Raw genomic sequence first — 13836 nt, 5'->3', positions numbered from 1 at the left:
GATCGTCAGCATTAACGGAATTGTTGACGGAACAAGGTAAAATGGGACATGTATGTAAGTTACAGGTAGTAATCTGGGACAAAAAAACTTTCAGGTGGTAAAGTGAGAATGAGTTACAGTTTTGAGTGGTAAATCGATAATTAAGCCCAAAAAAAACATTAAAGTTCATATGCAGGGAACAATATAAGAGCATTACACAGCCAAGTAAAAACATTGAAGCCAATTTAAAAGATTCCAAACATTAAATTTGAGTACATTCAACCAACCTTGTCGATCAAAGCAGGGCCGATGAATAAATGAGTACAATACAGAGGGATAAACAACTAATAAATCACAAATAGATCAACACCAAGTATGACTAGTGAGGCTATAACTCACCTTCGAGACACCCTTTCCCTCCATCACGCAGCTCAAGAGCCTCGTAGATTCCGACAGTTCAACTAAAAATGATTAATAAAATGTGTTTGACAAGATGCATACCAATTAACCAATCAACTACTAAGCCCTGATTTTCCAGTTGATTCATTTTAAACATATATCATCATACAATTTTGAGATATCATAACGTTTAGGGGAGCAAAAAAAAAATAGATAAGAGATATACCAGTGCCCAGTGGATGTGGATGCACCACTTGGAACAGCGGCTTTGGCCAAAGTACCATCACTCAGTGTAATATCAACCTGCAATAAAACACACGAAAATGTACCAAATAACTTAAAACAAAATCTTAAATCTAAAATTTCATTTATGAAAAAAAAAAAAAAATAGAAAACTTAGAAAACAAATTACCTTAGTTGGGTGGTAGTGGTGGCCGGTGGTGATGAGGGGCAGCGGCTGCAGGGGCTGAATCCAGTTGTGATGTCGTTGGGGTTGGGAGGTGGTGGTGATAGTGTTGGGTTTGGGTGTGTTTGTTAGGTATGTTTAGTAGAATTGTTGGGTGTGATGTTGTGTTTTATTAAGGGTAGTTTAGGAAAACATATTGGTTGTACTAATAAATTTTAATATTTTTTAAAATGAAAGTTGGTGTAAAGAGTAATGAGTATGTTTAAGCTACTAATCAAAAAATTGAATCCAAATAAGGGCACTTTTTATATATATGTGTTTGTTAATGGTGATTTGTTAGTAAAATGAGTGTTTAAATTAAATATGTCAGTAAATATCCAAGTTTGGATCCAAATAGCAGCACTCTTTTTTGATCAATCAACTATTCTGATCTAATATATCCAAGTTTGTATCTCTCGTATTCCTCAAATAAATGAAAAAAAAAAAAAGAAACCCTAGATTTGTCATGTTATACAAAATGTGGCCCCTTGATGCATATATAGAATAATAGAAGTACAGAACCTACAATCATTTCTTAGGACCAAAACCCAATTTCTATATTAGTTTTTTTTTTTTTGACTAATTTGTTATATTTTCTGATTTTCCTCGTGAGACATATATCATGCATATGGTTTGCAATTTTAGATAGGTGTCCAAGAACCACAGTGTGCCACCACCAAACTCTATAATAGTAGTTCAGTCACGCTCCAATATCATCTTCTTAAAATGGCAATTACAGTTACCATGCACCTACCAAACTATATAGTAGCTAGTTTTGCCTGTGATAATTACTCCATTAGACCCTACTAAAAATGTACCCTTCCTTTTTCTTTTCTTTTTTGGCCAAGTGTACCCTTCCTTATGATGACGGCTGAAAATGTGAAAATATAAAATTGAAATGCAATGTGATGACCGTTAAAAGTGAGAAAAGAAAATTGAATTATAAAGGAGGGTGGGGTAGGTTGAGAGACTGAAATTGAAATGAGGTATGCACAATTATTATACTCCTTATTTCTTAATTTATTATCAAAATTACATAAAAATAATGAGATATTAAACATTTTATAAACGTCTAACAAAAATTACAATACAATATATAAGATTATAATTAAAGATACGAAACATGCCCGTATGATTTTTTAAGAGATAACTGGGAGGTTTTTCTTAGGGTGAGGAGATTTCAAAAAATTAAAAGGGGAAGGACCATACCCATTATATCTAAGAGGAAATTACAGATTTGGTCCACTTATTTTATACCTAGTTCAATTTTGGTCCATAATCTTTTTTAAGTTCTGTTTTGGTCCACTAATTGTTTCATTTGTTCAGTAAAGGTCCAGATTTGTGACTTTAAATCCTTTGGGTTGTGTTTTCTTCAATTATAATTGAACTATAAGTTATATTTCATCATTTCTTAGTCATAAAAACAAATTTGGAGTATTATAATCTAAAAGAATTGAGATTGGGTGAAGTTTGAAAAATTGGCAGTTTCGGGTACCCTACTTTGGGGTCAATTATCTTGAGTTTTAGAACTCCAATTTGAATGATTTTTATATGGTTGTAAAGAAGAAATACATAGCTTTAAAACAAGTATATGTTCGCTGAATTTGGGTGAGATTTGATAGGATAAAAAGCATGCCAAATTTGAGAAAACAAATATGGACCTTTACTGAACAAGTGGAACATTTAGTGGACCAAAACAGAACTTAAAAAAGATTGTGGACCAAAATTGAACTAGGTATAAAATAACTGGACTAAATCTGTAATTTCCTCTTATATCTAATTATCTATTAATAACCATAATGATGAAGTAATTGCAATGCTTCTCTTCTATACACAAAGGTTTATATATAAAAAGAAACAGTACTAGGAAAAAAAAGTACCTAGAAAGAAGAAGGCATGATTCATTCCAAAAAGTAAGGCAGCCCCTCGGAAAAGGACTTTTGTTACCCCCCAAAAAAAAAAAATTGGATAACATGTCCGTTGTATTGTACCCTAGATAATAGCTTTAAAACACTAAGAAGAGCAGAAAATTCCTAATGCACTGGCTAGACAGCATTATGATTATTGTCGATCAGATACATCTCAAAGAGTTTTGTTTTTTTTTTTTGGCCATAAAGAGTTTTGGCTTCTCACTGTTCTAAAATTGACAAAAAGACAAAAAAGAATAAAGAAAATATAACCTGACCCGGCCAGTTTGATTAGAAAATATAAGTTAGGTATATCCTAAATACGTAATGGGATGATGGTGCATGGTTTTTTTTTGTTTTTAAATACAATTTTCTGGATACATGGTTTGATACTTTGTTTCATCTTGGACTTTAATTTAATATAAACCCAAACATTATCATATATAATTCTCTAAAAAATACAAAATATGCGTAATTTATCAGTTTATCCGAAATATAGGGATGACAATTTATTTATTTATTTTTTCTGTAAATCTGATCCCTCATTCCTTCGGGCCCGTCCTTAATGGGATGAAGATTGAGATACCACTCCTCACCTTAACCCTGTTAATTTTGCAAATAAATGTGTATTTTTACAATTAGTTTTAAAATTATAGTTTTGATTTTTGTTTGTATTTTATGAGTTCGGCTCATATGAGGAACGATAGACAAATGAAGGACAACATATCCAAAAGTTGGATTTAACATGATTGTAAAACCAATACTTAATTGAAGTAAAACTAACCTTTATATGTGTCGTTCCTCACTCATTCCTCATATTTTATCCCTCATGTTAACTGGAGTGTATATTTTATATTTAATAGTGTAAGTTTATGTTGTTATATTATAATACTAGCCTCTCCGCACTCACGTGAGCAACTTTTTTATTTCACAAACACCGATATTTTGACAAGAGTAATTAGTTTAATAAATAATAGAAACTAAATTGAAAAAATTAATTAAGGAGAAGAGGCGTCAATTAATTAAGGAGAGAGAGGCGGCAAACCAATCCTTATGGGTGAGAAAGTAAATTTGAGAAATAGATAACCGACCATTAGATTTAAGCCAAAACGATCTCAGCTATTCGGACCTGGAGATAATTTAAACCGTTGTGTTTTATTATATGGATGATCCTTAAAAAAAATGATATGTGTTAGTAGATGAGTGCTCTAAAACTAACTGGTTAGAGTTAATACGAAGCTAATCATACTTTTGGGACTACCACATAACTAATCTCATAATCCGAACCGTCAATTATTTAGGTTATACTTCAAAGATTATCATTGCAAAAAATCAACTAAATCGGAAATTATTTAGTCATCTAATTGAGATCAAATAAATAGACGATCAGTGTTTTCGATAAAAGCATATAAATAGTTGTTGTTATAATCAAATGACTAAATGACTTCCGATTTTGGAGATTTTTTCCAGGAATGATCTTTGAAATATGGCCTAAAAAATAGACGTTCGGATTTTGATATTACATTGTGCGGTGGGCCTAACAAGGTGTTTAGTTTTGTATTAACTTACTAACCAGTTAATTTTAGAGCATTTTTGTGTGTTAGTATATTATATGTTTAACGGAGAGCGTTAATTGCAAATTTGGCGGGAGCGTTTAATTGCAAATTTAGCGGGAAAGTTAACTGCAAACTTGACGGAAGTATTAATTACAAATCTAGCCTAATACGGCTCTATTACCATTCCTACTAAAATAAGTCAGAGTATGTATATCACAGTTATCACTATATAGAAATATATATTGTGATTTGCATGCACAAGGTCTCTTATTAGATTTATCACTTGATGCAAAGGAAATCACCAACCAACTTAATTGAATGCAAAATAAATTATTGGAACCAATTTTTCTCCTATTTAAAGTCAAGTTTCACATGCGTGAATCATCCCAACAATAAATCATAGAACAATTTAGCAGCATGATATTGTACTTGTGTCTACACCGCATTGATATAATTCCATCTATGGAGAATTGGCCACAACTAAATTAGTTGCGATGTCCAAAATTAAATGAATATCTAACCAACCACTCTCAACAATGTTATCATGGCATGGCAGGCTATATATGATAGCCTTCCCAATATCTATCTCCATTTAGTTTCTTGCCCATAATTTTGTATTTCTATTTAATTTAATATTTTATTTAATATTAATTTCTTATTATGTAAAAATGTTATGATTATCGATTCATGACATTATACATTTATACGTTAGCAATTGAACTTTAGTAATTACCAACAAACAAACGAGGAATAACATAGAGAGGTCTCCACCTACACGAGGGTTTCTTTTCTAAATTTAAACAAAAGGGAACAGAGACTGAGTTCCCCACGCGCCTCGACTTGGCGTGTCGTGCACCTAATACCACTCCGTTCGTGTTTTCCCTCCGCTTTAAAAGCACGTGAGGTTGTACTCTCGCTCCTTTCGCCGAATTACCTTTCTACCCTCAAACATTGGGAGAACTCCACCGTTCCCTGCGTAAGCAAAAAAATAATAAAAAGAGTTAAAAGCCGCACACGTATCCAATCAAGGAATCATACATCGCTCACCAATGAACTCCGCCCACGTGGCACTCCCGTGGGTCCACTGTGAAATTCAGATCAAAGTATCAAACACTCTCTACTACCGTCCTCAAGCGTAAGATTCTTACGTGCGAGCGTTGTACACGCAAACAAAACCATTGGATTGCCCTAATCCGTAGCTACCAAAATCCCGAAACTACCCTTCTCCTTGTCAAGAAAGGAGTCCCAGTCAAATTCAAACCCCGCAAAACACAAATCGGCAATAAGTAGGAGTAGAGAAGGGCTTTTTGGGAAATTAGAATCCTCGAAACGATAAATAAAGTAAAATAAGGGGCAGATTAAAAAATTGCCGGGAATAAAATAACGGTGGCCGGAGAAAAAACCGGCCGACGAAGTGCTTTGATATTTCCTATATAAACCCGTCACCAGGCCCTTGTTTTCTCTCATATTTGCTCTTCTTCTTCTTCTTCTCTCTCTCTCTCTCTAACCCTTACCCTACAGAGAGTCTCTTTCTCTTAATTTATTTTTGATAATATTTTTTTTCCTCTCTTGAATATACAAGAAGCTCTAAAAGAGGTACAATTCCATCTGCTATATTTTTAAAATTTAAATTTAAATTTAAATATTTTATTTTGGGGATTTGTTGTGATGCGGAAGAACAGTAGCATGAATAATGGGATTGGAGAAAGACTGAATCTTGGGGTCTGACCAATTTGATTAATGCGTTAATATTTGTTGAACGGATTGTGAGTTCGATCTGTTTGGATGTGAGTGGGATTTGGGGGTTGGGTCTTGGGATTTGGAGTGTTGGGTTGTTGATGAAACCCTAGAGCAGAATGCTAGGTCAGTTGGTGAGGATTGGGATTGCAATTGGGATTTCAATTTGATTAGGTAATTGTGGATTTAATCTAATTGAATCAGGCACTGTGTTTGTAGATTTGGGTTTTTGTTAGTTTAATCAGTTTTGCAAGCCTTCCTCTAGTTTTTGTCTAGGGTTTTCTATATGTATTGTCTCAACTGCTTATTATTGCTTAAGTTATTTGGTGCCATTTGTTGGGTCTTATATATCTGTTATATATTCTTTGTTTGAGTTTAAGAGCTAATTGGGACTTAAACAAAAATTCCTACCATTTCTTGTTGGAAAACCAATTTATGCTTTTTGAATCTTAGAATAGTAGTATGTGAAATTTATGTGTTCTCTGATTTTTTATTTTATTTAATTCTTCCAGTTTGATAACTGTTTCTTGGAGCATGTAGTGTCTCTTGTGGTGTGTTTCATTATTAATTATTTGATTCTGGATTGCTTACTCATACCATTGTTGATAGACTGGTTTGCTAAATTTTGCTTGTAGAATTCACTAGGACTAAAAAACCCTCTTTTGATTATTCAGTCTGTGTAGAAGAAAAGCACGAAAAGCTCCCATTCAACCTTTTTGGAAATACGGTTTAGTTTGTATGTATTTACATATGAGATGGGTTCTCGAGGAAAGCCATTATTTGATCTCAATGAACCCCCGTCTGAGGACAATGAAGAAAGTGAAGGTGTCTTCTGTTTCCAGCCCCAAAAGGCACTTCCTTCTACAAATCCACACACATCTGAAATGCTTTCGGTAGCAGCTGTTACACAAGGAATTGTTAATAATCATGCTTTCTCACATGCATCATCCGTGTCAGGTTTTCAGCCTTTTATTCGCCCTAGATATGCCCATGGCTCTGAAGGGGGTGCTGAGCAGAAGAAGGCAAGAGATAGGAATCCCAAAAATGCATACTTGTCTAAGCCAAGTAATGACGAGGACATGACATTGGTACCAACTTTAGGCTCTGCTTCTGCAAATGCTCCATCTGTGGAAAGAGAAGAAGGAGAGTGGTCGGATGCTGAGGGATCTGCTGATGCATTTGGAACTGGCACTTTGAATGAACAGGGTAAAACTTCACAAGAGCAAGGAAAAGCTGGAGTGATTGATGGTTGTGTTTTTGGTGTTGCTCAAGACGGTAATTCTTCTAATGTTAAAATTTCTGAAAGTCTCAGGGATGATAATAGCAGTCGTACTTCTTTAGGATTGGATCATGATCAGAATAGCAACAGTAGCCGAAACTCAGACAGCAATGCTAAAGGTCATGTATCCATGGATTATCAGGAGAAACAAGAGAAAGTTAAAGGCATTGAAGCGAGCCATGTACTCAAGTCTGCAAGTAATCCAGTAAAGAGGAAGATGGACCAACAGAATGAAGCAAAGCTGGGAAAGAAACGTAGTAGACAGACAATGTTCCTTAATTTGGAAGATGTTAAGCAAGCTGGCCCAATCAAAAGTTCAACACCAAGAAGACAGCCCTTTCCTGCACCTGTTACAACCCGCACTCTGAAAGAGGTTCGTACTATTCCACCACCTACTGAACGCATTGGAGAAAAGCAGTCACAGTCAATAATTAAGGACCAGAAACAAGTTGATGTTCTATGTAGTGAAGGAGGGACTGCTGCAGAGTCTAGCGATTCAAAATCTGAAAGTAATGGGGATGTTAGTCATGGATTACTAGGTAGGTCTAGAAGGCAAAATGGTGACACTGATCCTTCTGCAGAGGTTTTACCACCTGTTCCAAGACAGAGTACATGGAAGCAGCCCACAGATATGAGGCAGCCAAAGAATTCACAGGTTGCTAATAGGAAGCCAGCTCTTAGCACTCAAAGTTCCATGGATTCCAAATTGGGAAACAAGAAGCTTCTTCCTGCCAAGAAACAAACGGCAATCAGTAACGCATACCAAGACACATCTGTAGAGCGACTTATACGGGAGGTTACCAATGAAAATTTTTGGCATCACCCAGGTATAAAGTAATGCTGTTTTTCTGTTTGTGTTCATCATTGTTGACTGCTTTAAGTTCTTTGCGACATGGTTTACCAAATTTGTTACTCTTGGGAGCTTTGGTCCATCTGCATTGACAACTTTCCTGATTTTCTTATGCCAGTGCTCCATGCCCCTCCAATTGTTACATTATGAGACTCATTGCACACAAAAGACTTGGAAGGTGATGACAATTATAGCGTGAAATCGAGATTCCGAGTTGACATGATTTCATTGATTTTCTCAATTTCACTTTGTAATTCTTGTCACCATTATATGCCTCTTGTGTGCAAATGTTCTCATAGTGTTTATTTTTTTTTTGGGGAGGTGGGGTTTATTTGATGTTTACATGGTTCTAGTATATTTCTGCAGGCTTTATTTGGTTTGTTTTTTATTTGAAATATGGAATTATGGTGAACTGTGATTCCTTATATTAGTTTTTGAAGAAGTAAAAGTTGATATTGTATTGCCCAGGCCCACAATTAGTGGAGGGGATCTCTACTGCTTCATGGTGGCTGTCCAATCATCAGGAGAGCCTATTGGGAGAATAGTCCTTTCATATTGACATACTGAATACAAAGAAATATTGCGTTTGCTGTTTTTGGCAGGAAATTTATCTGAGATTTTAGATTTCTTGCTATTGTAATCCTTATAAGTAGCTTATAATTGTGCAATTTTTTTTTTGGAGTTGAAGCTTATATTTGTGGAAATGAATATGGGAAAGCTATGAAAAGCTTCCAGTTCATATGGAATTTTTCTTTGTTTGGTAGGCAGCAACCAGGGTAAATGTAATTGGTACTTGAGTTATCATTTGCTTTTATATTTAGTGTTCTCATACCTGGGCAAATACTTATTTGTCTTTCATTCCTTTGGGGTTTTAAGCCTTTTTTTCTTCATAACCCTTTTTTTTTCACTAAATTAATGTTCTCTGTGCACCAGGGGAGACTGATCTCCAATGTGTTCCTGACCGATTTGAATCTGTTGAGGACTATATCAGGGTATTTGAACCCTTGCTGTTTGAGGAATGTCGGGCACAACTTTACAGTACATGGGAGGAACTCACAGAAGGTGTTTCAAGAGATGCTCATATAATGGTTCGTGTAAGGAGCATTGAGAGGAGAGAAAGAGGTACCAAGTCGAATCTAATTTTTCTTAGTTTTAGTGATACACCACAATACTAACTTTGGCAAAGTAAAACAGTATTATGTATGTATTTATAGAAAGCCAGTATAGATGCAACTCTAATATTACCTGTGTTATGTTTTCCTGGTTCTGTTAACTGACTAAGGTCTAACTTTTGGTGGCTTAGGGTGGTATGATGTAATAGTCCTTCCAGCAAATGAATGCAAGTGGACATTTAAGGAGGGCGATGTTGCAATTCTTTCAACCCCTAGGCCTGGATCAGGTCTGATATGTGAATTCATTTCTGGTTGACAAATAATGTTATTGGATTTTAATGCTATTGGTAGTGTTACTAATGTTGGCTCATTTTATGTGAAGCAGTCAGATCCAAAAGGAACAACTCCTCAGCTGATGACAATGAGGAGCCTGAAATCAGTGGACGTGTGGCTGGAACTGTTAGGCGACATATTCCTATCGATACTCGTGATCCCCCAGGAGCAATCCTTCATTTTTATGTTGGGGACTCCTATGAGTCGAACAGGTTGCTTCATAATTCTATACTTTTTTTATGATTTTGGATGATGCTTTTCCTCTAGTATTCTTCAAGTAACTATGTTGACATATTTTTTTTTTTCTCTCTCTTTATTACTATATTCCAGCTTGGTTGATGACAATCATATTCTGAGAAAACTGCAGCCCAAAGGAATTTGGTATTTAACTGTGCTTGGTTCTCTTGCAACTACCCAGCGGGAGTACGTTGCACTGCATGCATTTCGTCGTCTGAATTTGCAGGTGACAAATTTTTGGGTCAATAGTGGCTTTGTATATTTTCATTTACTATTTGTTGCGTGAATAATAATTTGACAGATTACATTTCATAGATGCAAGCTGCAATTCTTCAGCCCAGTCCTGAACACTTCCCAAAATATGAGCAGCAGTCCCCTGCTATGCCTGAATGCTTCACACCGAATTTCGTTGATCATTTGCATAGGACCTTCAACGGACCCCAGCTGTCAGCAATCCAATGGGCTGCAATGCATACAGCTGCTGGTACAAGTGGTGGAAAGAGGCAAGATCCATGGCCTTTCACTCTTGTTCAAGGACCTCCTGGAACAGGTAAGACACACACTGTCTGGGGAATGCTAAACGTCATCCATCTGGTTCAGTATCAGCAGTACTACACTTCTTTACTTAAGAAATTAGCACCTGAAAGCTATAAGCAAAATAATGAAAGCAGCGCTGATAATGTTGCTATGGGATCAATTGATGAGGTTCTTCAGAACATGGACCAGAATCTCTTTCGTACACTACCAAAACTATGCCCAAAGCCTAGAATGTTAGTTTGTGCTCCTTCTAATGCTGCAACAGATGAGCTTCTTGCACGTGTTCTTGACCGTGGATTCATTGATGGTGAGATGAAAGTTTATCGGCCAGATGTAGCCCGTGTAGGTGTTGATTCACAAACACGTGCTGCCCAGGCCGTTTCTGTTGAGCGGAGAACTGAACAGCTTTTGGTGAAGAGTCGTGAGGAAGTTTTAGGGTGGATGCATCAGTTAAGAAATCGTGAAGCTCAGTTGTCTCTGCAGATAACTAATCTTCAAAGAGATCTTACGGTCACAGCTGCTGCTGTTCGTTCCCAAGGATCTGTTGGTGTTGATCCTGATGTTCTGGTGGCTCGAGACCAGAATCGAGATGCATTGCTGCAGAACCTTGCGGCTGTGGTTGAAAGCAGGGATAAAATTCTAGTCGAGTTGTCTCGCCTATTCATTTTGGAAGGCAAGTTTCGTGCTGGTAGCAATTTCAATTTGGAAGAAGCTCGTGCTAATCTTGAGGCAAGTTTTGCCAATGAGGCTGAAATTGTTTTCACTACTGTTTCAAGCAGTGGTCGCAAGTTGTTCTCTCGTCTTTCACATGGTTTTGATATGGTTGTGATTGATGAGGCAGCCCAAGCCAGTGAGGTGGCAATTCTTCCTCCTCTTTCTCTTGGTGCTGCACGATGTGTTCTTGTTGGGGATCCTCAGCAGCTCCCCGCAACAGTTATTAGCAAGGCGGCTGGAACCTTGTTATACAGTAGAAGTCTTTTTGAAAGATTCCAGCAATCAAAATGTCCAACAATGTTGTTATCTGTGCAGTATAGGATGCATCCTCAAATCCGTGATTTTCCTTCAAGGTACTTCTACCAAGGACGTCTTACTGACAGTGAAAGTGTTGCTAATTTACCTGATGAGATGTACTACAAGGACCCTTTACTTAGACCTTACATATTTTATGACATTACCCATGGGCGGGAGTCACATAGAGGGGGATCTGTCTCTTATCAGAACATACATGAAGCACAGTTTTGCGTTCGCTTGTACGAGCATCTCCAAAAAGCCTCAAAATCTTTGGGCATGGGGAAAATTTCTGTTGGCATAATCACACCATACAAACTTCAACTTAAATGCCTTCAACGTGAGTTTGAGGATGCTTTGAATTCAGAAGAAGGAAAGGATCTATATATTAACACTGTAGATGCTTTCCAAGGCCAAGAACGTGATGTGATTATCATGTCCTGTGTGCGGGCTTCAAGTCATGGGGTTGGTTTTGTTGCAGACATTCGCCGCATGAATGTAGCTCTCACTCGTGCAAGAAGGGCTCTTTGGGTATGGATTTCTTTCTATTTTTTCATTTATGCTTTATTGTAGACAACCTTACATTCTCTACCTGCACATGCCTTGGTGTTTACCCCTTTAAATTTGTTGTTTTGACAGGTTATGGGGAATGCAAATGCCTTGATTCAATCTGATGACTGGGCTTCATTGATTACTGATGCCAAAGCCAGGAACTGTTATGTGGACATGGAGACTCTTCCCAAAGAATTTCTGGTACCGAAGGGACCTTCTTACACTCCATTACCAGGAAAGCTTTCCTCTAATATGAGGGGTTTGAGGTCTGCCGGACCAAGACATAGATCACTGGATATGCACATGGAATCCAGGTCAGGAACACCATCAGAAGATGATGAGAAGTTTGGTGCATCAGTAGTTTCTAGGAATGGGAGTTACCGGCCTCAAAAACCACCATTCGAGAATTCGTTGGATGATTTTGATCAGTCAGGTGATAAATCCAGAGATGCCTGGCAATATGGTATACAAAAGAAGCAAAGTTCTGCCGGGGTTGTTGGAAAGAGAGATATCTAGTTATTGATGGTTGTTTTTTGAATCCTCTTTTTGCATCATGAGAGCGTCATGGCATTCTTTACTTTCCTATCTTGCAATGCTGCCCTTGGTCTGCCACAAATCTCTTGGAGCAATAGCTTTTGTGCTGATCGCAGAAGCTGGACTCATTAAATTAGAAAGGCTGAACTTTATGCCAGATATGCTTTCAGTTAATTGAAAAGTTCGGCAATAAAGGGGGGATGGCGGGGGCTATCGACCTGTGCACAAAGTTGCTTTTGCTGAAGGTCGTTTTGGTTGATTTCATTCCTGTGATTTCTTGCAAGGAGCTGGATGCTTTTGGGTAAATGGTGGAAAATCATACCCTTGATCCACCAGCTTACAGTCTTCAGAGGTAAGAATTTTTCTTAAAAAAAGACAGCCTAAAACATAGATTTGTAATTTGAGCGATGCTTTACATCTGTGTAATTTTTCTTTGCCTTTTCGTTGTTGTTTATCAATTGTTCTCATGTATTGGTTACCAATTAACTCAGGAATCAAAACGGTGGGGTCAGCAAAGCTTTCCATACTGTTTAGCAAAGCTTTCTATACTAGAATATTTGAGCCTGCAACCTCTGTGATGGTAATATCACCCATGTTGCTTTTACATTGGACTTCGGGTTGCTATGAGATTAAGGGAAAGCTTCTAATCCTGATGATAACTCCGACAAACATACTGCTGACAACTTGGTTCTTGGTGCTATGATAAGAGTTAGTGTGCTTCCATGTAGAGAAGTTCCCAACTGAATGATGGATGCTATGTACATTTTTTTGGACAAGAAAATGCATGACGACCATACAAAGGAAGGGGGAATGTAAAATTCTAGTGAGGGTGGGGGTTTCTGAATCTTGTTTTCTCCTGTTAGTTTGAAGGTTTAATGGCATACAATACATGCCAAAGGTGGCATTGCTACTACAATGTTTCTGTATAGAAATGGGGGGAGTACAGAAATTGTTTTAGAATATATTTAATTGTAGCGGCATTTGTAGTGTCAACTAACGTTGTACATACACATCTTTCAGCTGTGGAATCATATAAATTATTTTTTGATGCTTTCTTTGCCTTCAGTTTGTTTGTATTTTAACTGGTTGAATCATGCGACCGATCGTCAATAGATGGTACGAGTCATTTCTTTTTTATTGATTATTTAAATAGCCATTTAAACTTATTATGGGAATTTTTTTTTTTAGTTAACTTAGGAATCTTTTCTTAGTCTGGAAGGCTGCTATTTGCATACTCCTAAATTTTTTTTTGCACACTCTTTTTGAAAAAAAAACTCAAGAAAAAAGATCATTTGGCCCTCTCCTCCCCTCCCCTCACCCACACACCCCCATCCCCATCTTCCACCCCGTACACACCCCATCTCCCCATCT

At 37.0% G+C, this 13836-nt stretch overlaps 1 protein-coding gene across 3 annotated transcripts; it reads left to right on the top strand.

Moving 5' to 3' along the window:
* Positions 1 to 5784: 5784 nt before the first annotated feature.
* LOC147279426 (putative helicase MAGATAMA 3) lies at positions 5785 to 13516 on the top strand. 3 transcript variants are annotated; one of them, XM_086250590.1, is made up of 10 exons: positions 5785 to 5882; positions 6698 to 6848; positions 6981 to 8129; positions 9086 to 9274; positions 9456 to 9551; positions 9647 to 9809; positions 9928 to 10060; positions 10150 to 11910; positions 12019 to 12817; positions 12957 to 13516. In XM_086250590.1, exons 2-9 carry the CDS (start codon positions 6779 to 6781, stop codon positions 12445 to 12447), a joined length of 3990 nt encoding a protein of 1329 aa, XP_086106716.1. In that variant the 5' UTR covers positions 5785 to 5882; positions 6698 to 6778; the 3' UTR covers positions 12448 to 12817; positions 12957 to 13516. The 3 variants fall into 3 exon arrangements, with proteins under 3 accessions (XP_086106716.1, XP_086106715.1, XP_086106714.1); XM_086250589.1 differs by having other exon boundaries at positions 6698 to 8129; positions 9650 to 9809; XM_086250588.1 differs by having other exon boundaries at positions 6698 to 8129.
* The last annotated feature ends 320 nt before the right edge of the window (positions 13517 to 13836 follow it).

Source organism: Dryas octopetala, chromosome 7 (genome assembly GCF_963921425.1).
Source record: "Dryas octopetala chromosome 7, drDryOcto1.1, whole genome shotgun sequence".
NCBI lineage: Eukaryota > Viridiplantae > Streptophyta > Magnoliopsida > Rosales > Rosaceae > Dryas > Dryas octopetala.
Note: the sequence above shows the minus strand (reverse complement) of the source record. Positions and strands in the feature narration are given on the sequence as shown.

Excerpts from the sequence above, each read along its gene's own strand:
- LOC147279426 (XM_086250588.1), top strand. The coding sequence starts at position 6,779 with ATGGGTTCTCGAGGAAAGCCATTATTTGATCTCAATGAACCCCCGTCT. Across the intron at positions 10,061-10,149 it reads TTCGTCGTCTGAATTTGCAG|ATGCAAGCTGCAATTCTTCA; the intron begins GTGACAAATTTT and ends TACATTTCATAG. Across the intron at positions 11,911-12,018 it reads GTGCAAGAAGGGCTCTTTGG|GTTATGGGGAATGCAAATGC; the intron begins GTATGGATTTCT and ends TTGTTTTGACAG.